General features: G+C 35.0%; 2 protein-coding genes across 7 annotated transcripts in view; one reads left to right on the top strand and one right to left on the bottom strand.

Annotated features, from left to right (window-relative positions):
- LOC138691564 (zinc finger protein 678-like) overlaps positions 1–16,397 on the top strand; it is a 225,026-nt gene extending 208,629 nt beyond the window's left edge. For 3 of the 6 annotated variants that reach the window (XR_011329911.1, XR_011329909.1, XM_069813648.1), the window contains 3 exons: positions 9,728–9,865; positions 11,807–11,889; positions 14,737–16,397. Coding sequence is in view for 3 of the 6 variants with exons in the window: in XM_069813648.1 (XP_069669749.1) it covers positions 9,728–9,865; positions 11,807–11,889; positions 14,737–15,517 (1,002 nt within the window). In the remaining 3 variants the exon portion in view is untranslated. Of the gene's footprint in view, positions 1–1,830; positions 4,487–9,727; positions 9,866–11,806; positions 11,890–14,736 lie in introns of those variants that run through there. The other 3 variants (XM_069813649.1, XM_069813647.1, XR_011329910.1) reach the window with 3 other exon arrangements.
- Positions 1–23,062, bottom strand: part of LOC138691571 (zinc finger protein 664-like) — a 116,003-nt gene that overhangs the window by 31,695 nt on the left and 61,246 nt on the right. The gene's annotated exons all lie outside the window — the stretch shown is intronic.

Genomic DNA, 23,062 nt, shown 5'->3' with positions numbered 1-23,062 from the left:
TATGCTGTTTTTCATTTTGTAAAATGTCTCTTTATGTCACGGAAAGTGAATACATAATAATTTCTTTATTGATTTTGAATTTGTATTATTTTTAGGGTGTATGTAGACTAGTGTCCGACAGCCGAAATGCATTTCAAATTTGACATTTTAGGAACATGTTTCACTCGTAAGAGTAATATAATGTATAAATTTCTTCTGAATAACTAGGGGTGTAATGCACAAATACAGAGGGGATTTTTCGTTTACTCGGTGCTGATTGAGTCTGCTTAATGGGGGACTGCAGCTTTCGGAATCGGAGTTATATTTTGTTGAAAGACTGACTAGACGTGAAATTGGCAAGTAACCTAATGAAAAATTTAGTATCTGAATTGTGACTTAAATAATGTTCAATTCGTAACTTGTAACTGAACTTAATCTTGACATCATCTACATAGCTCCTTGTTATGCACCAGATTGTATAATCTCGTAAGCAACGGTCTACGTATGAATCGATTTAATATATGTATAGCGATTTAGTAGTGGATAAATGTAGTAATGCCATCATATTTGTTTTTTGTACAATATTAAATTACCGGTAATTAATTAGTGATCAATTTAGCATACTAACTGTAATAAGGTTACCGGTTATATGAAAGCAATGATTTCAGTTCTACTGTACAGTATAATAATAAATTCATTTGTTTAATACCTTTGTTAGTATTTGATATTAACTGTGCATAAATGTAATTTTTAAGGGTTTCTTCATCAATGAATTCCTAGGGTAATGGCTATGATAGTGGATCACCAAACGAGAAGTTCTAGGATCGAATTATAGCGTATATAAGGGTAAGTTAGGTATTCCTGTTTAGCATAAAGTACGTAGTCAGTTCAATAAAGTAAGTAGAGGCAAAAGAGAGAAGTAGGAATATGTGAGGAAGAAAGAGCAGTGGAATGCTATAGAGTGGGAGAAAGGAAAAATGCGATACCCCAAATTAAATTAATATTTAGAAGTATTGCCATCGCACTGATTCTTGGATGAGCGATTAGCTACCATTAATTAGTATTAAGTAATATTAGAAGAAACTATTAATTGTCAACCTTGGGCGCGCCAAGATGGAGTATATTACTGGCCACTGAACGAATATTGCAGACTGTTCTTCTTCCTGGCAGTACGATCTACTTCCACTAGATGGCTCTCCGATACGAGTAGCTGGGTTGCCAATACATGCAAACAAAATCATACTAAACGTGAAATTCACAATTCCCACAGTTTATTTCAGCGATTTTGAAAAAAGGTAAAAATTGGCGTTTCTGTAATTCACAATTACCAAAAAAACCTAACCTAACCTTCCACCTGTAGCAATATTCTTCACGTTTAGTATCATTTCGTTTGCATGTAATGGCAATACAGTTACTCGTGTCGGGGAGCCATCTAGTGGAAGTAGATCGTACTGCCAGGAAGAATAAAACCTAACCTAACCTTCCACCTGTAGTAACATTCTTCACGTTTAGAATCATTTCGTTTGCATGTATTGGCAACCCAGCTACTCGTGTCGGGGAGCCATCTATTGGAAGTGGATCGTACTGCCAGCAAGAAGAACAGTATGCAATATTCGTTCAGTGGCCAGCAACGAGTTAGAAAGAGAAAGATACTAAGTCGTTGGTGGCCAGTAATATACTCCATCTTGGCTAGAAGTGATCACTTGGAGAGCTGTGGGCACGCCCAACCACGAGACGATAAAAGTCACCCTCGGCTCTCTTTTTGCGCATGCGCCATCGGTGTAGTATTTCCGCTTCCGGTGTGATGCTGGGCCTCGTTGTAAGCATAAAAATTGTTTTATTCACCGCATTCTAGATTCACCTTCGTTACGATCATATATTAATTTACATTTCGGTGATACAAGTTACGTAATTATAATAATAGTGCATTGCTAGATTTCACAATTATTACTCCAGCTCCTGTTATCCAAGTCAAACGTTATTTTCGTATAATTGTATTCCAGAATATTTCCTCATAAGTCTTGATAGGCTATATGTATTAAGAGTTAATTTTTGGTGGTAGTATTGATATTAAACTTGGCTAACACAATATTCCATCTACAACTTCAGAGGGGCGGCAAGAACTAGCGCTGAGGTAGTTCTGGATATTTCAACTGTAAACCAACTTACGAATCTCGTGATATGCAAATAAATATCACCAAACGTAGGTGCCAACTTCAGAGGGGCTGCAAGACACTTTGTGTCCAAATTTATAAAACCAGGGGCAACACATCCAGTAAAATTAAGAGTGATCTCAACCTTGTTAACAATTGGAAGAGATATTCCTATGTAAATAAAGCGGCGAAACTAGCGCTGAAATAGTTCTGGTGATTTCGGAAGTGAAAATTGTTGAATTTATAAGGGTTTCTTTTTATGTAGATACAGTTGATCGTATATGCATCATAGACAAATATATGCATGGCGTAACAAAACCCTAAACTAACCAAATCTAACCTGTCACAGATTCGTATATGCAATATGTATATAAGCGGGGAACTACTTCAGCACTAGTTTAGCCAAAAATTGAATTAATTTGTTTGAAAGATGAAGTAGGTTATAGGCCAAAGATTATTATTTGAACTCTATAGAGAGTAGTGGTTTGGTTCGACTGGAACATCTCGGAAAAAAGAAGATATATATATATATATATATATAATTATTATTATTATTATTACCGGTATAGACCTATATTCATTATTATTTATTATTCCACAGTTGAGTAACAAAATGGACAAGGAACCATCCAAAAGAACAAATCGGGACACCATTAGAACAATAGCATTTTAAATATCATGGTAAATTAGGAAACATACCACTAACTTTATGAGTTCCTGTAGGCCCTAAATGTTTTTATCCATCTAAACCACTGATAGAGGAGGTCAGCTGTCGAACATGTTAGTAAAGCAATTCACAATGCCGCTATGGTTCCTGAATTTGAGATCGGTGAATCTTCACACATGCAACAGAGTGACTCCACTTCTCTATCCATGATCCACATTTTTGTAGTTCAGTTCAAATCTATGAACTATTGGGATCGAACAGTAATGGTCCTAAGACTTACCAAGCGGAAATAACACAGAGCTAACAGTTAATTAACAGTGTATGGTAATTATGTAGTAATAATCGGCCAGGCCTCCATATTCCCGCAATAGAGGTCCAGGGCACCTTCGTTATCATATGTATTTTCTTTTATTAAATTTCGTTTGTATATGTATGATTAACTTGTCATCCAGTATCCACTTTGCGCCCTGGATCTCTGTTGTAGTAAGATGATGGCCTGGCCGATACGACCTGTCGATGGTTTGTTTCTACACAATTATTAAAATATATGTATATACTTGGTAATGTATCTATCCTGGATCTCTATTACGGGAAGATGGCCTGGCTGGTGATTACTACTTAATTACCCAAAATTTAAAACTAACCATTATCAACACTCGTTTTTAGGTTGATTTTTTTTTGTTATGATCGTCGTCGTAGGTGTGTGTTCGTTAATTGATTAGCAACGGCTATATAACTACTGATAATGGATAAATGCTTAATAAAGAAAATTGTCCCCATTGAAAGTGCAGTGAACGGGAATACAATGATAAATTGGGTTATATTAATGACAGTGAAACTAATGGCTCATCGTCGGGTGGCGATCAAAACCTTGTAATTCCAAAACTGGAAATTTTACAAGAGAAAGATATAATATTACTGATACGATATCATGTTCACTGCTCTATTTTATGTACATGTCTTAAATGTCTGTTTAAATTCGACTGCTTACTAAATATGGTACTGCAATGTTTGCATACCACAGGCATTATTACAGAAGTTTGAAAACTAATCCATCAATCTCGAATGAAAGTAAAAGAAATCCAGTTCACAATTACTGCGGTAAATAAAACATTTTTATGCTTACAACGGGGCTCAGCGTCACACCGGAAGCGGAATTTCTTCACCGATAGCGCATGCGCAATAAAGGGAGCCGAGGGTGACTTCTATCGTCTCGTCGCCCACCCACCCTAAATAGGTACCTTACTTATATACGAAAATAGTCGTCTGTGAACAAAGAGTTTGTAATATATATGTATATGTAAGTATTACAAACTCTTTGTCTGTGAATGAAGAATGCAGCCATATTTCGTTAATTTCATGGTGGGTTTCTGTGTCGCCAACATAGTAATAATACTACACACCTAATAAAACCTTACAATGAGGAATACAGCATTCTGAACCTCATTCATCTCTCTGAACACGGCCGTCTTGAAAATATTTCGTAAAGGATTTAGTGAGCCCTGACCTTCCTTTTATCGTAACGATTAAGGAGCTACTTCATGCAAAAATTTGACGACAGACCTACGCAAAGATGTCTTATTATTCCGAAGAATGTGTGGACCAGGAACGTGATCTCACGTCTGAGGTGAAAGTAGATGAAGATCCGATGCCAATTTCATTCCGTATGGCGAAACATGAACCAGAGGTGAGTGGAGCGAAAGCAATGCACTGGTGTTTAGTTATTTGAAAGCAAAATTGCTTGTTACCCTTCGTCTTAATAGTTGCCAGGCTACACATTCCACAATGTATTTCGCAATATATTGTACTTAAGGACACGACTTCTTTTTGCTGTGTCTGTGCCTTTGTCTAAAATTTTTAATACGTTTACTCCTTCAAATATGTAATTTTGTTTTATCTGTAGCTCTACGTACAGTTATTGGCGCCATTACTTCAAGAATTGACCTATCATTTAACATTTTCATAAATTACACTATCTAATACAGCAACCATAATAGAATGTTCAGAATATTTCATAATAGGCCTATATACATGTTCCGATTGAATTCGACATTTTCTATTTTTGTGTGAGTGTTCGTGCGTGCGTGTGATTTTTTTTACTTGAATATTGTATGTGTAATTGTGTGTATTGCCTATGTGTGTATGCACGCTTGGTATGTTCAGTCATCCTGCTGCTGTTATGGTAAGCGTCCACTAACGAGATTGGGTCCGTATGGCAAGTTCGGATTTTTATTCTTTGCATTATTTTAAATGGAGCATCACCCACTTGACCATATAGCCTCTGTCCAAATGACCAGATTCCCTTCAAAGTTCTGACCTGAAATTCTAAATGAATTTCTGTACGGTCGAAGATCGAAGTAGAGAATATAATGGCCATCTCATGGCAAATATATCGACTGCAACACCTTCAATCGCGCTTATATCGAAGATATAATGAAATGGATGACGTGAAGCTTATCTTATTAAGTCCTACAGTATGAAGAGCTTTTTGATTTACGAAACTAGAATTGTAGCAATGCAATTTTGAGACAGAAGTATGAGATGAGATTGAGAAAATACTAAATTAAACTAGATATGTCCTTCATATTTTATTTAATTTATAGATATATTCATTTTAATTTCAGTTCAGAACACTGCAGTGAAATAATGCGCTCTAGTGGTAAATTACAACACTATTCCATAATTCACTTGGAAATGCAGACAAGTGAGCGATACTATGATAAAAATCCGAACGCATCGAACGAATTTTTTCCTGTAAGTCAGAGTTTATCTTTATTGTCTGCTTCCCATTAATTAAACATTGAATTTTTTTACTTATAATATAAATGCAACAAGTAATATCCAGGTACTGGTTTTATGGAAGCTGAGTGCACCCAGCGAAAATTGAAATCATATTCAAAACTGTAAAGAGATATAAATACCCATATTAGTATGTGTTTGCGACTTCCAGGAAGTGAATTTATTTGAACTACACATGATTTAGATAAGGATAGAATGTATTTTTCTCTTCTAATGCTGCAAAGCTCTCTATGACTTCCCTCTTGAAAATTAGGCTATATATATATTTTCTGGGAACTTCATTCTAAAATATTTTCTTGTCTATTGATAGAGGTATGTATGACACATTGTGGGGTGGAGCGTTGAGCGGATTCCGCCGATTTTGGAACAGACACCGACGTACTTGAACTGCCAACATAGAAAACAAAAAATGACACTCAATCGCTTTCACCTTCATCTTGACGGGATAATAAAAGCCTAAACTAACCTAACCTAAATGCGTCGGTGTCTATTCCAAAATCGGCTGAATCCGCTCAGCGCTCGTTTAACTCATTTTGGCTATAGAAATAAAACTAAGTTCCATTGGAAGACAAAATCCATCTGGGTTCATATCCCCTGATATTAACGTTTCCTGAAAACCAATTTTGATGTAAAGGAAGTGTAATGTGTGAGGAATTAACAAATGCGAAACTGTTAATGTACACTCATGCAAAGAAATATGACTGGCTTAGCAATGCAGTACAGCGTATACCAAAATTTTTCATTATACTATCTTTATGATTTTGCTTACTGATTTCTCTCTCACGACTCTAAACGGAACATATCCCTGTTGTGCCGTAGTCTGTTCCAATGTATATAGTGCTACAATTCACGAATTTGACAGTCTTTCCCACTCATGCTTGTTGAAAGGACATTGCCAAATACTTCTTGTCGAATTGTGTGGTAGCTCAATAGTATAATGTTTGAGTACTTCTCGGTTAGAAACAAAATACTTCTAATGCAACAGCTCAGAATAACTGAAACGTAGGAAAGGAGGGTAGAGGTGATAGAGTCAGGTAGGTAGGGATATTTGGGAATGTTTCCTTTTGTGCAGCAGTTCAATGGAAGCAAAGCAGGCAATGGTGGTTTTTCCACAGTTTCACTTCATACACAAGGAATTTTTAGCCGTTGAGAGCAGATGTTCAAAAAATACGTTCTGGCAACAAAGCAATCCAGTGTTTTATTGTTTTTTTACAAAACTATGGAAATAGTGTTGTTAATCTAACACAATGTTTAAGATATGGTACAATATAATGTACAGTAGTATATTATATGGAGTAATGACCTAAATATTAAAAAACTGTGAAGAGTTAGCTTTGCGTATTCATCACCACAGACGTTAATAACGTGTATAACAAATGTTTTTGTATTAAAATATGCATTTGCATATGAATCCTTTCCTTATTCATCATAATGTGAAACACATGCTGTGACATGCGGACACATAGAGAACAACTAGTAAAGTTAGAAGTTGTCTTCTAACTTACTTACAAATGGCTTTTAAGGAACCCGAAGGTTCATTGCCGCCCTCACATAAGCCCGCCAGCGGTCCCTATCCTGTGCAAGATTAATCCAGTCTCTATCATCATACCCCACCTCCCTCAAATCCATTTTAATATTATCCTCCCATCTACGTCTCGGCCTCCCTAAAGGTCTTTTTCCCTCCGGTCTCCCAACTAACACTCTATATGCTTTTCTGGATTCGCCCATACGTGCTACATGCCCTGCCCATCTCAAACGTCTGGATTTAATGTTCCTAATTATGTCAGGTGAAGAATACAATGCGTGCAGTTCTGTGTTGTGTAACTTTCTCCATTCTCCTGTAACTTCATCCCTCTTAGCCCCAAATATTTTCCTTAGCACCTTATTCTCAAACACCCTGAACCTGTGTTCCTCTCTCAGAGTGAGAGTCCAAGTTTCACAACCATACAGAAGAACCGGTAATATAACTGTTTTATAAATTCTAACTTTCAGATTTTTGGACAGCAGACTGGATGATAAGAGCTTCTCAACCGAATAATAACACGCATTTCCCATATTTATTCTGCGTTTAATTTCCTCCCGAGTGTCATTTATATTTGTTACTGGTGCTCCAAGATATTTGAATTTTTCCACCTCTTCGAAGGATAAATCTCCAATTTTTATATTTCCATTTCGTACAATATTCTGGTCACGAGACATTATCATATACGTTGTCTTTTCGGGATTTACTTCCAAACCGATCGCTCTACTTGCTTCAAGTAAAATTTCCGTGTTTTCCCTAATCGTTTGTGGATTTTCTCCTGACATATTCACGTCATCCGCATAGACAAGAAGCTGATGTAACCTGTTCAATTCCAAACCCTGCCTGTTATCCTGAACTTTCCTAATGGCATATTCTAGAGCGAAGTTAAAAAGTAAAGGTGATAGTGCATCTCCCTGCTTTAGCCCGCAGTGAATTGGAAAAGCATCAGATAGAAACTGACCTATACGGACTCTGCTGTATGTTTCACTGAGACACATTTTAATTAATCGAACTAGTTTCTTGGGAATACCAAATTCAATAAGAATATCATATAATACTTCCCTCTTAACCGAGTCATAAGCCTTTTTGAAATCTATGAATAACTGATGTACTGTACCCTTATACTCCCATTTTTTCTCCATTATCTGTCAAATACAAAAAATCTGATCAATAGTCTATCTATTACGCCGAAAACCGCACTGATGATCCCCAATAATTTCATCTACGTACGGAGTTAATCTTCTCAAAAGAATATTGGACAAAATTTTGTACGACGTAACAAAAGTGATATTCCTCGAAAGTTACCACAGTTGGTTTTGTCCCCCTTTTTAAAAATAGGTACAATTATGGACTCCTTCCATTGTTCTGGTACAATTTCCTTTTCCCATATAGCAAGTACAAGTTTATAAATTTCGCTATATAATGCACTCCCACCCTCTTGTATTAATTCTGCTGGAATTTGATCGATACCTGGAGACTTGTACTTTTTCAGGTTTTCTATCGCAATTTCGACTTCTGAAGGTGTGGGTTCGTGTATAAATGGCTCAGCAGTTTGTATTTCAATTTCGTCCCGATCATTTCTATTTGGCCTATGTACATTTAGTAGTTGCGCAAAATAGTTTTTCCATCTGTTTAGGATTGATGGAGAGTCTGCAAGCAAGTCACAATTCTCATCCTTGATCACGTTTACACTTGGCTGATATCCGTTCTTAAATTCCTTTATACCCTTATATAAATCTCGAATGTTTATTTGTTTCTACTTCATTCAGTTTTTCCTTCAAGTAAGCTCTCTTTTTATTCCTAAGTGTACGACTTGCTTCCCGTCTTTCATTGAAATAATTATCTCTATTCACCTCAACTGGATCCTGTAAGAATTTCAATTTTGCCTGTTTCCTTCTTTCTACTACCATGCAACAATCTTCATCAAACCACGGTTTCTTTTTCTTAGTTTCATAATAACCTATGCTCTGCTCAGCTGCAATTTTGATACTATTTCTGATATTTTCCCACACACTATTAACATCTAATTCTTTCTCAACTTCGTCGGAACTTTCTAAAGTGGCAAACCTATTCGAAATTTCGACCTGATAATTTTGCTTAGCTTCCTCGTCCTTTAATTTCAAAATATTGAATTTAGTAATATTAACTTGTTGCTCTACTCGCTTGGCTACTGATAATCTTTCTCTTAATTCTCCAATCACCAAATAATGGTCAGAATTACAGTCTGCACCCCTGAAAGTTCGAATATCTACAATACTAGTATGTCTCCGTTTATCTATCAAGATGTGATCTATTTGGTTGTGTGTCAATCCATCTGGAGAAGTCCAAGTATATTTATGTATATCCTTATGGGGGAATGTTGTACTTTTGACAATTAAATTTTTCGATGTGGCAAAGTTGACTAATCTAACTCCATTGTCACTACTAATTGCGTGTAGGCTCTCTTTTCCAATAGTTGGTCTAAAAATATCCTCCTGTCCTACTTTAGCATTGAAATCCCCTAATAAAATTTTCATGTGATATCTAGGGAACTGATCAAAAGTATGTTCCAATTCCTCATAGAAGCTGTAATAAATTCCTCATTTAAGACGTCTCTTTGTACTACAGGATCGGTATTTTTCGGATCAGCATGTGACTGGTATAAAGGAGGAATATGTGGCCCACAGCCATGGTCTCACAACTGAGATAAAATTTGAGGAAGATCCGGAGCCATTTTCGTTTCCTGTGGTGAAACGTGAACCTGAGGTGAGTGGAGCACAAACAATGCATGTTTTGATTCATCCAGATAGATACAGCATACATCAAATTATTGTATAGTTTACTTCCTTTTTTCTGTCAGTGAAGTGGATTCAGTTCCAATATAGGAGGAAATGAAGAATGGGAAAGGAACAGGAGTTGATGGAATCCCCATTGAATTAGTGGAATGCTTGGGTGAACATAAGAAGCAAATTCTATCATTATGCAACGAAATATATCGAAAGGCAAGGGGCCTGAAGATTTTACGGAGACAGTATTGATTCCAATACCGAAGAAAGTAATGCTAACAAATGTAAGGAGTTCAGGACTATCATTCTAATATCGCACTCGGCGAAGATTCTCTTGCAAATATTGAATAGAGGTTTATATTATATTCTACCATGGAAGAATACTTGGAAGGAGAGCAGTTTGGCTTCGGGAAGGAAAAGGTACGAGAGATGCAATTGCACTGCTACGGACAATCTGTCAAAAGTACCTGGAGAAGAATAAAGAATAGTATATAGTATTTGTGGACCTAGAAAATGCTTTTAAGAGAATAAACAGATGGGAAATGGGAATCCTAAAGAAAAATTGGCGTGAATTAGAGAGACCTAAGATTCGATAAAGCGTCGTAAAATCACCTACTACAAAAACGGGAGAGAAGACTGTTTAGTAATGTTTATATGAAGCAATTGAAAGTCAGGATAGAAGAAGAAATGTGAGAAGGAAGTCAAATAGGGAAAGAAGTACGTCAAGGATGTCCTTACCACCTAACCGTTCAGCATCTACTCAGCTATACGTGATATCGTGTGTCTTCTCTTTACAATCAGTTCTACAGAGTCCACTTTCACATCAGTTGTGATTCAGTCATTGAGCAGTACAGGAAGAGAGAGACGATATCAGAGGATTGCAGATGTTGCCCTCAGCCCATTTTGTTTCCATATCGTGAAGCCGGGGATTTTAAATGGACTCGATCTTCAAAATTCTGGACATGGGTTCCAAATCAAAACTTTATCTACTTAGTCCCCTGTACAATCCCTAGAACTTTGTGGTAGGAATTCTGAAACACTCTGTATTGATGAACTGTGACAGTAATTGTTTGTTGCGAGTAAAGATCTAATGTTTTACTCGTATTGTTTTCTGCTAATTAATATAGCCTATGTTCAAAATGTTGAGAAACAACACATATGCAACGGCTTTTATATTTTTTTTTTCTCGGAAAATAGGTACCGCATAGGGATGAAATTCACTGAAAATGTTAGACTTATTGTACTTAACCACACATATTTTTTACTGGTTCAAACTATTAGTAGCTGTTGTTGTTCCAGAAAATTTTACTTTCATGGACGTGTGGCGTTTCTCAATATTCCCATTCAATTAGACACTTACATTGCATTGTAATTATTTATTATCTATAAATTTTACATTTCTGTCATAAATTTCAAACACAAATACAAAAATTCTGTTACTTTAATTACTGAATAATATGTAATTTGTTTCTCTTCTCAATCTTTTTGCAACATGCGCGATTTTACCATTCAACAAGTTATCATTCCCCCATTTGTTGACCAAAATAATAGATATAAAATTTTTAATATTTTACTTTGTGTGCTAATGAATATACATTAATCTCATTTATTTGTATCTTATAGTACTAGTTCCCTCCTAAAATTTCCCGTGCTGTTTCGGACTACACCCTTAGATTATGTGATTGTGTCGCAGTAGTTTAGATTACACCTTTATTTTGCCACATGTTGAAAAGAGCTTCAAAAACGCTGTTATATAAGGAAAAGAATTACCCCATGAAATATCTGCCCCAAGAATAGTCATCTGTTAACTAAACTTCTACTGGCCTAATACGACTTATATGCACTTCTGTGGCATATAGTATCGATGCACTTTTGTTAATGTAAATTGTGCTATCTTTCTGTTTCATTTTCTCTGTATTAGGAAGAGCAGAGTGGCTTGGACACAGTGAATGAGGAGCCAAGGGTGGAAGGAACAGCAGAGGACAACGAGATTTTCACAGAATGGTGAGTGTGGTGTGCGAATTTATGTAGAGAGTTCATTGCCTTTGAAACTTCCTTTTCGTTAACTTGCTCAAGCATCTTCAGAATGCTGTATCTCTGAACTAGCACCAACAGATAGCGTGCGTGTACGTGTAGGCATGCGCTTTGAGTGTACATTTGTTTTCCAGTATATAAACATTTTGGATTTATGTAGTGTATTGATATTTTAAATGCTCGTAAAATAGCTTTATTTGCCAAATTATTATTGTATTCCACTATGTAGGCCTAATAACCAGGGACAGCGTTTTCCCTTAAATCAGTTTCCGAAAGTTGCTTACAGCTAGCTCAAACCTAGTGAGGTTCGTCTGCATTGTTGTGCAGTGCAAGGTCTCCAGATGCTGTTGTCGAACAGCTTTTGTCGACGGACTTTGCTGTAGTGTATTGACAAAGTGATTGGTATTAATAATTAGGACATACCCGTCACATGTTCTTTAGTTTATTATTTATTGATTGATTGATTGATTGATTGATTGATTGATTGATTGATTCATTCATTCATTCATTCGTTCGTTCGATCATTCGTTCATTTGTTCATTCGTTCGTTCATTCATTCATTCATTGAGTCATTCAATCATTGATTCCTTCGTTATTCGTTCATTCATTCATTCGTTCCTTCGTTCGTCCGTCCATCCATCCATCCATCCATCCACCACTACTTAAAAAATTAATAAAAATATTTAAACCATATTAATTAGAGTAGTATGGTAATGTATCAATGAAACTTGTATAGGTATTCGAATACTTCATGCTCTTATTTCGTGTGTTATTGTTGACTAGAAAACTGCCGACGTTCCAAACTTCCAATCCATTGGTAGCAGTCAGTAATTTAATTCTTAAGTAATGGAGAATGGATTGCAAACTCTAGAAAGGGTGGAGAGGAAACTGCTTAAATATTTCTAGTCCCGTAAAAATATTGGCGGAATATTCTTCAAAGAATTGTCGCCATAGTGCAGTGTCGTGCAGTTCAAGCACTTTCACTGCGTGCATCTGATGAAAAATTTGATTAAGCAAATACTGGTAATTTCATATATTGTTTGGATATAATTGCGGAATTTGATGGTTTTTAGCTACACATATTATACTGCATGGCGACGATGGAAAAATTAACCTAATTTGATAGTGAGAAAATAAACTATATGTTAACGCTTTATATAGCATTAGATTAAACCACAACAGAAGTTATACACCATTGAAATCCGAATTGGGAAGCAATCACACAAACTAACACATTCATGTCCAAAAACTATAAAGCAATGGTAAATGATTTTTCTTTGTATGATACTCTTCGATTAATGATAATACTCATAATATACAGTACATACAATTGTTTCAATTGAGAATGTTCTGGAACATGAAAACATAATTTCACTCCTTTTAAGTACATGGAAACATTAATTTCTTACGTTTAATTATGTGTAGAATACTATAGTGTTTTTAAAACAATAATTCTGTCCAAAGCAACCCTAACCGCCAGGCAAATTTAGACTGAGCATATTTCACAGTAGAAAGGCCAACCAACTAAAGGCTCATTCACAATGAAAATTAAACATAACGTAAGCGTTAACTTAACGTTACAGTAAAATCAAGAAGTCATACCATCATTCACGATGGGATCATAAACATAACAGCAAACATACTTGGTAACCATGGAAACATAACAACGACGCCATTTCCTCATATTCTGTCGTATACTTCAGCGGTCCACAATTGTGTTCTGTTTGCAAATCACGTAAGCATAAGCGTGAAAGTTTAGAGTTTGCTAACTTCCATGTTAATGTGTAACGGCAATGTTAATGTAAGTGTTTATGTGAATCATTGTGAATGATCCCATTTGGTAACCTGGCCGCAAACTTCTGTGTTTATTTGAATTTTGAATACATTTTGAAACCTTGTCAAATAAGTCGGAATATGATGAAGAACAATATAGTTTTATGTTTATTTTCCGTCTTGACTTATTACGAGGTTAACATATAAAAGATATTTTGTTAACACATTTTATTTCTCTTATGAACGTTTTCGCCCTGTTATGGGCATCTTCAGACAAAGATATTTGTACCAAAATTGCATAATATATTGTGTTAAAATACACTAATAAATGAGATAAAATATATGAATACCTTTGAAATATTTTCTAAGAAATACTAAAATACAGCAACAAATTATGTATTTAATATGCATATTTAATGGCATGTTCTTCATGTTAGTTGAAAATCGTGAACAAGTTGTTTTATTAAATTGAAATATGTAAGAACTCTATACTTGTTAAAAGATATTCTCAAATTAAATGTGCATATTTTAACATGGTATGACATAAAAATATTACATAGGCTATATAATTTAAATGTATTCATATATTTTAACTCATTTATTAATGTATTTTAACACAATATATTATGCAGTTTTGGTACAAGTATCTTTGTCTGAAGATGCCCATAATAGGGCGGAAACGTTCATAAGAAAAATAAAACATGTTAACCTCGTAATAAGTCAAGACGGAAAATGAACATAAAACTTTATTGTTCTTTTTATCATATTCTGTGTTTATGTTACGGTTATGTTTAATTTTAATTGTCAATGGGTCTTAAGTGTTGGCAAACATGGTATTTTCCACATAAAATTTGTTGTATAGATCATGGCTAGAATGTTGAGACAATTTTGATATTTCCAACGTAACTCATAATTTATTTATAGCATTGCATCTCTAATGGTAACGTTCCTTCTGGTGAAAGAGGTTCGTTTAGGCTTGAAGTTCATTACTTTAATGCATATTTGTTGCGACTAATCTAATGACTGATAGCATATTTTCGTCAGGATTGCAGCTACCAAAGAGAGGACTGTTTCATCGGAATTCAACAGTTTTGCACATGAAGAGAACGACACTGTATGTGAGATTCCCAAGAATTCAAATTCCTCAGGAGAACATGCCGCAACTGATGAAGATAAGAAGCCATTGCAATTCGAAATATCTAAAGGATGTCTCTCCAATCCTGCAAAATCGACTACGCATTTAAGTGAGCGTGTAGTCAAGAATGGTTACAAATGCGATATTTGTGGTAAAAGTTTTTCGACGTCTCGTGGTGTAAAAAGGCATGAATTCCTGCACACAGGAGAGAAACCTTTCAGTTGTGATGTTTGTGGTAAGTGTTTTTCGCAGTCGAGTCATCTAAGATGCCATGAACGCCTTCACACAGGCGAGAAAACTTTCAAATGTGACGTTTGTGGTAACTATTTCTCGCGGTCGAGTAATTTAAGAAGACATGAACGCCTGCACACAAGTGAAAAACCTTTCAGATGTGATGTTTGTGGTAGGTGTTTCTCGGCGTCTAGTAGTCTTAGAAGGCATAAACTCGGGCACATTGGTGACAAACCTTTCAAATGCGATGATTGTGGCAAATGTTTTTCGCAATTGAGTCATGTTAGACGCCATGAACTCGTTCACACAGGTGAGAAACCTTTCAAATGTGATGTTTGTGGTAAGTGTTTCTCGCGGTCGAGTCATCTTAAAAGGCATGAACTCTTGCACATAGGTGGGAAAACTTTCAAGTGTCAAGCGAGAAACGTTACAAATCCGGTGATTGTTGTGTTTCCCTAAATCGAGTAGCCTAAAAAGACGTGAACACTCGGACGGTGGCGAGAAACCATTGAAATGCTGTGTATGTGGCAAATTATCTCAGATTCCAGGTCCCTAAAACGCCTGGTATCCTGCACACATGCGAAAATGCGATGTTTGTTGGATTTGTTTCTCGCATTGGAATGACGTAAGAAGACATGTACTCGTGCACAGAGGTAAGAAATCTTTGAAATCCGGTGTTTCTTGGAGTCTACCCTAAAACGCAATTCACGCGTGCACAGAGGCGTGAAAGCTGTCAAAGTGATGTGTTTCTTTCAATCGAGTGGCCTGAAAAACAAACTCCTGCACTCAGACGAGGAATCTTTCAAATGTAATTATTCTGGTCTTTCTCAGCAATGGGCAACGTAAAAAGACATCAACACCTGCACATAATCGCCATATCTTTAAAATGCGTGGATTGTGGAAAGTCTTTTACGATGTGAGTTTTATAAGATAGCATGAACAACTCCACGCAGGCAAGAAGCCTTCTAAACGCAATTGGTGTCTAACTAAATGACTCGTGTACAGAGTAGGATGGATGCTAACAAGATTAATTCCAGTTTCATTATTTATTTGTGAGAAATTGTCAAATACACGATTTTTGTAGCTATATTCTATGCTCGATCATGCCGAAATGTAGTAATTATACCTGGTAGCAGTCCTTTAATGCATGTCATTAAAGTACACCTGTTCATTAAAGTTCAGGTTTTCTATTATTCTCGGATATGCAATCGAAAGACAACTAGGGAAACGTCACGGAGGCTGGAAATCCAATACTGTCGCAGAAGGTTATGTTCTGTTGCTGTAATAATTAGCGTTAATTGTAAATAATATTCAAATAAATTCAATTTGTCATCTCGTTTTTCAATCCTAAATCAATTTCCAGGTTATATAAAAATTAGTTTATGTTATTCTCTAAATTATATCAAAGTCTTCAGTAAGGCATTTGATACCGTTGACACGGACCTTCTATTATGTAAATTAAGACTTCTGAATCTTTATGAAAGTTCTGTTACTTGGTTTGAATCCTACCTTCGCGAACGTCAACAATGTGTCATTGCATGCGATTATTCTTCAAAATGGTGTGTCGTGAAATCTGGAATTCAACAAGGATCAGTTCTCGGACCTTTACTCTTCATGATCTATATTAATGACGTGACTAATATGATACAACACTGCAGATACCATATGTATACTGACGACTTGCAAATTTATTTGCATTTCCACTCTGACGAGACTAGTGACGCAGTAAACAAATAAACGAAGACTTGAATTCGATTTCACTGTGGGCACACAAATTTGGATTAAGGTTAAATCCAGAGAAATCGCAAGCGATCGTAATGGGACATAATCGTCTACGAAGCACTCTTGATTGAAGTACTATAACACATATAAAATTGAATGGGATTATTGTTAAATACAGTGAAACAGTTAAAAATCTTGGCATTTTTATGCATAGCGATCTAAATTGGAACACTCAATAACACACATTTGCAAAAAAATATTTTCTTAACTTCACTCCTTGTTTCATATGAAAGAATTTCTACCACTTAGTCTAAAAAAGAATCTTATTCAGACGCTTGTAATGTCCCATTTTGATTATTGCGATTCCTTGCTAACTAATATAAGTTCAGTCTTAGCTGAGAGACTACAACGTGTTCATAATGTGTGCATACGATTCATCTGCAATACTCGTAAATTTGATCATATAACACCTTCCCTCCAGTTACTTTCATGGGCGCGTCTGAAGGAACGAAGAACAATACATTCACTGTCTCTTCTGTTTAGAATCATGCATACTTCTACTCCGAATTATCTGTTATCACGCTTTTAATTTCTTACAACTCTTCGAAACCGACATCAAGCACTTCTTTCTATCCCTCATCGTAGAACGTCTTTATACTCATCTTCCTATACTGTAGAAATGCCTCGCCTCTGGAATTCGTTACCTAATGACGTCAGGGACTGCCGGACATTATCACAATTCAAAATTAAATAGGGAAATTTTGTCTTAGTTAATGTTTTTAGGTATTGCTAGAAGTATTGATTTGTGTTTTTTTCTTTTTCTTTTTTAATCTAGATTAAAATTGCAAGTTTCTTGTTTATGTTAGTTAATTGGGATACAATTAATTATGATACTTAATCACTCATTTAAAGTTTGTGTGACTGCAACCTGTGAATATTTTTGTGTCGCTTTACTTTGTTTATAGTGCTTTCTCTCTCTTTATTTCTTGTGTAGATTTACTTTGTATATAGTGTATTTTTTCTATTATTGTATTCGTATTCCTGGTGTCGTGGAAGATTAGGCCTGATGGCCTTAACTACACCAGAATAAATAAATAAATAAATAAATAAATAAATAAAAGGTCAATGACAGTATTGTTCCGCGGAAAAAATAACACTTTCGCGTCTGCGCACATCTCACAATTAACGAGATATGCACAAGGTCACTTCCGATCTTCTGTCAGATGCGAATAAAATGAATACATCTGAATAATTTCGAGTTAGAAATATGGTCGAGCATAAAAAGTCGTATGAAACTTGCCTATAATGGTAATTAAGACGCTCGTATGAAAATTATGAAACTCGCTTGCGCTCGTTTCATTAACAAACCTACTCGCATCTTAATTGTTATCATTTAGGCTCGTTGCATTATGTACTATTATCATTAGTTTTTTTTCTAATTGCACGACGATCATTTTTGTGAATTGAAACCAAAAACAATTCAGAGGAATTAACATCACTGCAGCCAGTGCTGAACAGTGACTGAATTATAGTTATTTAATATTATAAATTATTAGAAGCAAAGCTATGTGAACTCAGCATTATCCTGTCATACTTTAAATAATGACTCGGGTAATTCATCATATATCGCAAGTCCTCTTCTTTCCAGCTCAAAGTCTCTTGATGCCAGTAAATGTGGCAGGAGGAAATATTGTTCAAGTTCACTTTCTTCCTGAAAACAGCATTCTTTGTCGACTATTCAAAATCGTCGATGGTTCTGAAAATCATTTCTACGGATTTATCCTTCGTTATTCTGAAACACTGAGCTTTCGAGATGTGAAGTTAAGTTGTTACAAGAGTGTCTTGAGAAGGAGTTTTAAACTTATAGATCTGAGCTGAATCAGATACTTCCAACGTTAGAATGGTCAATTTTTTATTATTTAATTATTACTTTTATTGTGAAACCAGATAATTTTGGTCATCTTCATCAGTAAATTCCATAGCCATGGGATAGAAAGATAACAATAACATCCTATTTGTATACATCTTGATTACTTATCTTTAAAATCACTAACGATATTTTAAATTTCTTATATGAACAATTTCCTGTATTAAATGAAACCGTTATGGTATTGTATGTTATTTACTAGCAAGTGTTAGTTGAAATTTGAAGGAAATTAGTAATTTTTGTATCTTTTCATTGAATCACGTATCTATTTTTCAACAGACTTTATATAATCTTCTTCTTTCTTTCTCTTTTTTTGTATTGCTTATGTGCACTATCACTCATGTTGCAACAAAATCACGATATCGGTACAAAATAAATTGTAATGTTTACAATAATCCTGAAAGTGAATAGGATACTGCAAATAGTACAGACACTCTTTCGTGTTAAACCTGAAAGCATTGCTTCCTAATAGCACTTTATTGTATACCTGAAAACAGTGATGTTCCTAGCCATGTCTTTGATACAATTTGCAAATATTTCCAGGTCCCGTGTTACTTGGCCCGTTGTATACTTAAATAACGGTTGTTTCGTTACCACCACTGACGCATTCAATTGTTAATTATTATTAAATATTGATAGACTTTTTTATATCTTTATTGTAAACTGTTTCCATATTGTCAATTACTTGAAGTTTTGAAAGCACAAAATGTTACACACTTTACGTTTTGGGTAATCCTGCATCAATTTGTTTTTGTGTAAAATGGATGGCCGGACTTTATTGTTGACGTCGCGAACGTTTTTGTAATCTATACGGTGATTATGTTTGATTAATGTAATGTAATCGCCATTTTCTTAAGAAATTTTATGAAAACCAGAGGTTTTTTTTCTGTCATGTATAGTTTTTTATATTATATTGTGATATATGATGTTTGGAAGTTTTCTTGATACTGTAATATTTTGGGACTTGATGGGCCTAGCCTTCTAAAATAATGTGAATTTGTATAGGTGCATTATATCATTTGACTCCCATAAAATTCCATAAAAAATGACGACTTTATTACATTAAACCAATATGTTCTCTGTATTGCTTACGAAAACGTCAGTGACGCCACGGTCCTTATATTGATTCTTTAAAATTACGTAATATTCATTCCCATGTATGCACTCTATGCATTTTTTCTCACATTTTCCATAAGAACTCTTTGATATCAATCAATAAGATTCCGTAAGAAATCTTCATACCAGCCAGTGCTTTTATAATGTCTTTAAGATATAGCAAGGATCAGAGGGCTACAAATTGCAATCAACTCCTAAATAGATACCGGTAATAAACTCTTTGCTACCACATAAATATGTTAAAGTCAGTGGTGTAAAGATCATTTCGAACGCCTCACAAGCAGCAAACGCTACCTTTCTGCCACAGTTCTTTTAGTTATAATGGATATCATAAGATGGAACCCAGTTTGATCCATTAGCTGTACAATCATGTTGTGACGCTGATATTATGGAGACAAGACTAACACAAGATGTAAGTATGGCGAGATCATTCGGTCGAGTTCAGCATCAGCATATCTTCCATTTCATCTTTTATTTCTAGGGGGCAGTGGTTAAGTTATACTCTTTTCATACCAATACACTTTTAATGAATCTCTCTTATTTTGAAACCCACACTTCGTCTGTAAACAGCAGCAAGACTCGTCTTCTTTGTACAGCAATTACTATAACATTGTTATCACTATCAGAGCTCAGCCTAGTAACTTTATTCATAATAGAAGTCGTTGAATTCCGCTGTCCTATGTGTATAATCCAAAAATGAATGTTCGCATATAGGTAAGAATACATGCAGTCCTACAGACTCTTGTGATTATTGTTTCTTCCCTCTTAAAGTATTTAATTCTCGCTTTACCCAGAATGAAACAACAACCAAGTACTTCACTGAGAAGTGATTCCTTCACGGTCACCTATGCAATATAGAAGAAAATGATTGTTCTCTATATTGTCTACAAGAGGAATGTACGCATTGTAACTCCTGTAAGTATTCTTATTTCACTAAATTAAAATTGTAACAACTAAAAGCATTACCAGTGTACATCAAATGTTAAAGGAGCCGAAGAACAGAAAGACAAATTTTACAGGAGAAACAAATGACTATTTCCTGCTTATTCATTTAAGTTTATTAATTTTCTCAATAATTCAAATTGAGAAGTTATACTTAACTCACGTTCGTGAGAAGTGTATATGGAAATATAATCAATCATGCCCTTAGTAGGGGCACTAAAATTAGCTGGACATATGCCTTTTTAAAAAATAATGTATTTTAACAGAAATTATATAGAATAAAAACGAGTTTTGTGTGAAAGAGAAGATTTATTAATATGTAACACTTATACAAACAGGGCAGGGCAAAATACTGACATTTAAGTATTTCAAATACAAATACAAAATACTTTAAAAAAAAAAATTGTTTTTGAAATACAAATATAAAACACTTCAAAAAATTAACCAAAATACATTTCTATTTCAAATACTCAAAATACATTTGTATTCCAAATACTCGATACCATATATATGCCTAAAGAAATAAGAATATTACTGAAAATCTAAAATATTATATTAACTTTAAAAATATTTTACCTCCAAGTTTTATACAAACACTGTAACTAAACATTCTTCCTTTACCCAGTCAGCAATGAAATTATGCTACTTATGCATAATTACTGCTCCCTTTAAAAAAAAAAAAAAACAAGAATTTTATCAGATAAGGATCCCCTTGCTTGTGATTGAATAAATCCTGCAAAAAAAGAACAGTCTTTCTACAGCAGAGGAACACAAACTTGTATTATATTTATAAAAGCTTGTTTCACTGTTGGGTAATTCTCTGGAGTGCACAGGGTTGTCCCTTTGCCATTGAAGAATTGTATGAGCTCATACTCCACAGCAGACAAGTTCTTTTCTTTTTGCTTTTCAAATTCTGTTATACTTAAGTTGAAAACATAAAAATTGTTTTCGTCTTCATCGTCTGAACTGACGAAAGGTGTAGCTGCGAGCTGCTCAGCTGATTTCAGACACATTCTGTATCCTCTTATCATTTGGTGAGGCAGTGTCAGGTAGCTATCCATCTTAAATGATTGGTGGAAGCAGGCTGCCAAAATAGCTCAATTTGCTTCTGGGGTCAGATCAAACATCGCTTTAAATCTTGATGAAAGTGAACTTGCTAGGATTGGAGTTACTTGGAATAGATGGCGTAGATTGCTAGATAACAGACTATGTAATCTGTTTTTGAGGGAAATTAATGTGGACAAACGTTGGCCGTAATAGCACGTCTTCTCATTTTGCATGAAATCAAGGGCTACGGCAATGGGTTTCAGAACTGCACAATATTCTTCAAGGTACTGAAACTCAACATCTTTGAAGGTTGTAAATCCCAATTTTTCACATATAGTGTTATATCATGTTTGAATTGCAATATTTGAGAGACTGAGTCATAAAGAGAATCCATCGAGTTGGGCAAGGGAACTTTAATGAATATTTCAAGACATCTGATTTAATTTCTGAGGATTTGGGTCTACTAGACGCATTCCATAATGCTGAACATGTTGCAGGTCTTGGGTGATGGATCCTTGAAGCTGTTGGAGATTTCTTTATGGCATTAAGGAAATCAGTTGTGGGAAGAAAACTAAGTGTATGGCTAGCACATCTGAAATGGGTAGCCAAATAAGACAAAAGTTCATTCTTCAAATCCTAATCTAAAACTTGAAGGACAAGAAGAATAAAAAGAAGAAAACAGTTTTAGAGTATTTGAAATACAAAATACATCAATGTTATGTATTTAAATACAAAGTACTTTCGAAAATTCTTACAAATTACAAAATACAAATGTATTTCAAATACATGTATTTCAAATACTTCCCAGCCCTGATTACAAAACATTTTATCATGAATTTGAACAATTTGAAATTTAATTTTTTGCAAAATGAAAATATATTATATTGATCTGTTTGATTTTTTCACATCTGAGTTGGGTCCACTGTTCAGTCTGCTCATAAAATACTTCAACATTATTCTCAAGGCTATGATTTTACTTTCTTTGCATCATTAAGTTTTTGCTCAGCCAAAGTTTTACTTTTGGATATGCAATAACACTAGACAGTTCAATAGATGTATGAGAATGACGCAAAACGAAGACGTGAGTCGTAAACCCAATGATGAACTGTAAGGTCTAATAACTCCTGGACGCTCCTTGTCATAAATATAGTGGTACAAATTACCAATAGCAAAGGAACACCTGCTTATGATTCTCGGCATTAGCTTTCTCCACAGATTTTTCTTGCAATATTTCTGCCACCTGCCTTTAA

This window comes from Periplaneta americana, chromosome 16 (genome assembly GCF_040183065.1).
Source record: "Periplaneta americana isolate PAMFEO1 chromosome 16, P.americana_PAMFEO1_priV1, whole genome shotgun sequence".
Classification (NCBI taxonomy): Eukaryota; Metazoa; Arthropoda; class Insecta; order Blattodea; family Blattidae; genus Periplaneta; species Periplaneta americana.
Note: the sequence above shows the minus strand (reverse complement) of the source record. Positions and strands in the feature narration are given on the sequence as shown.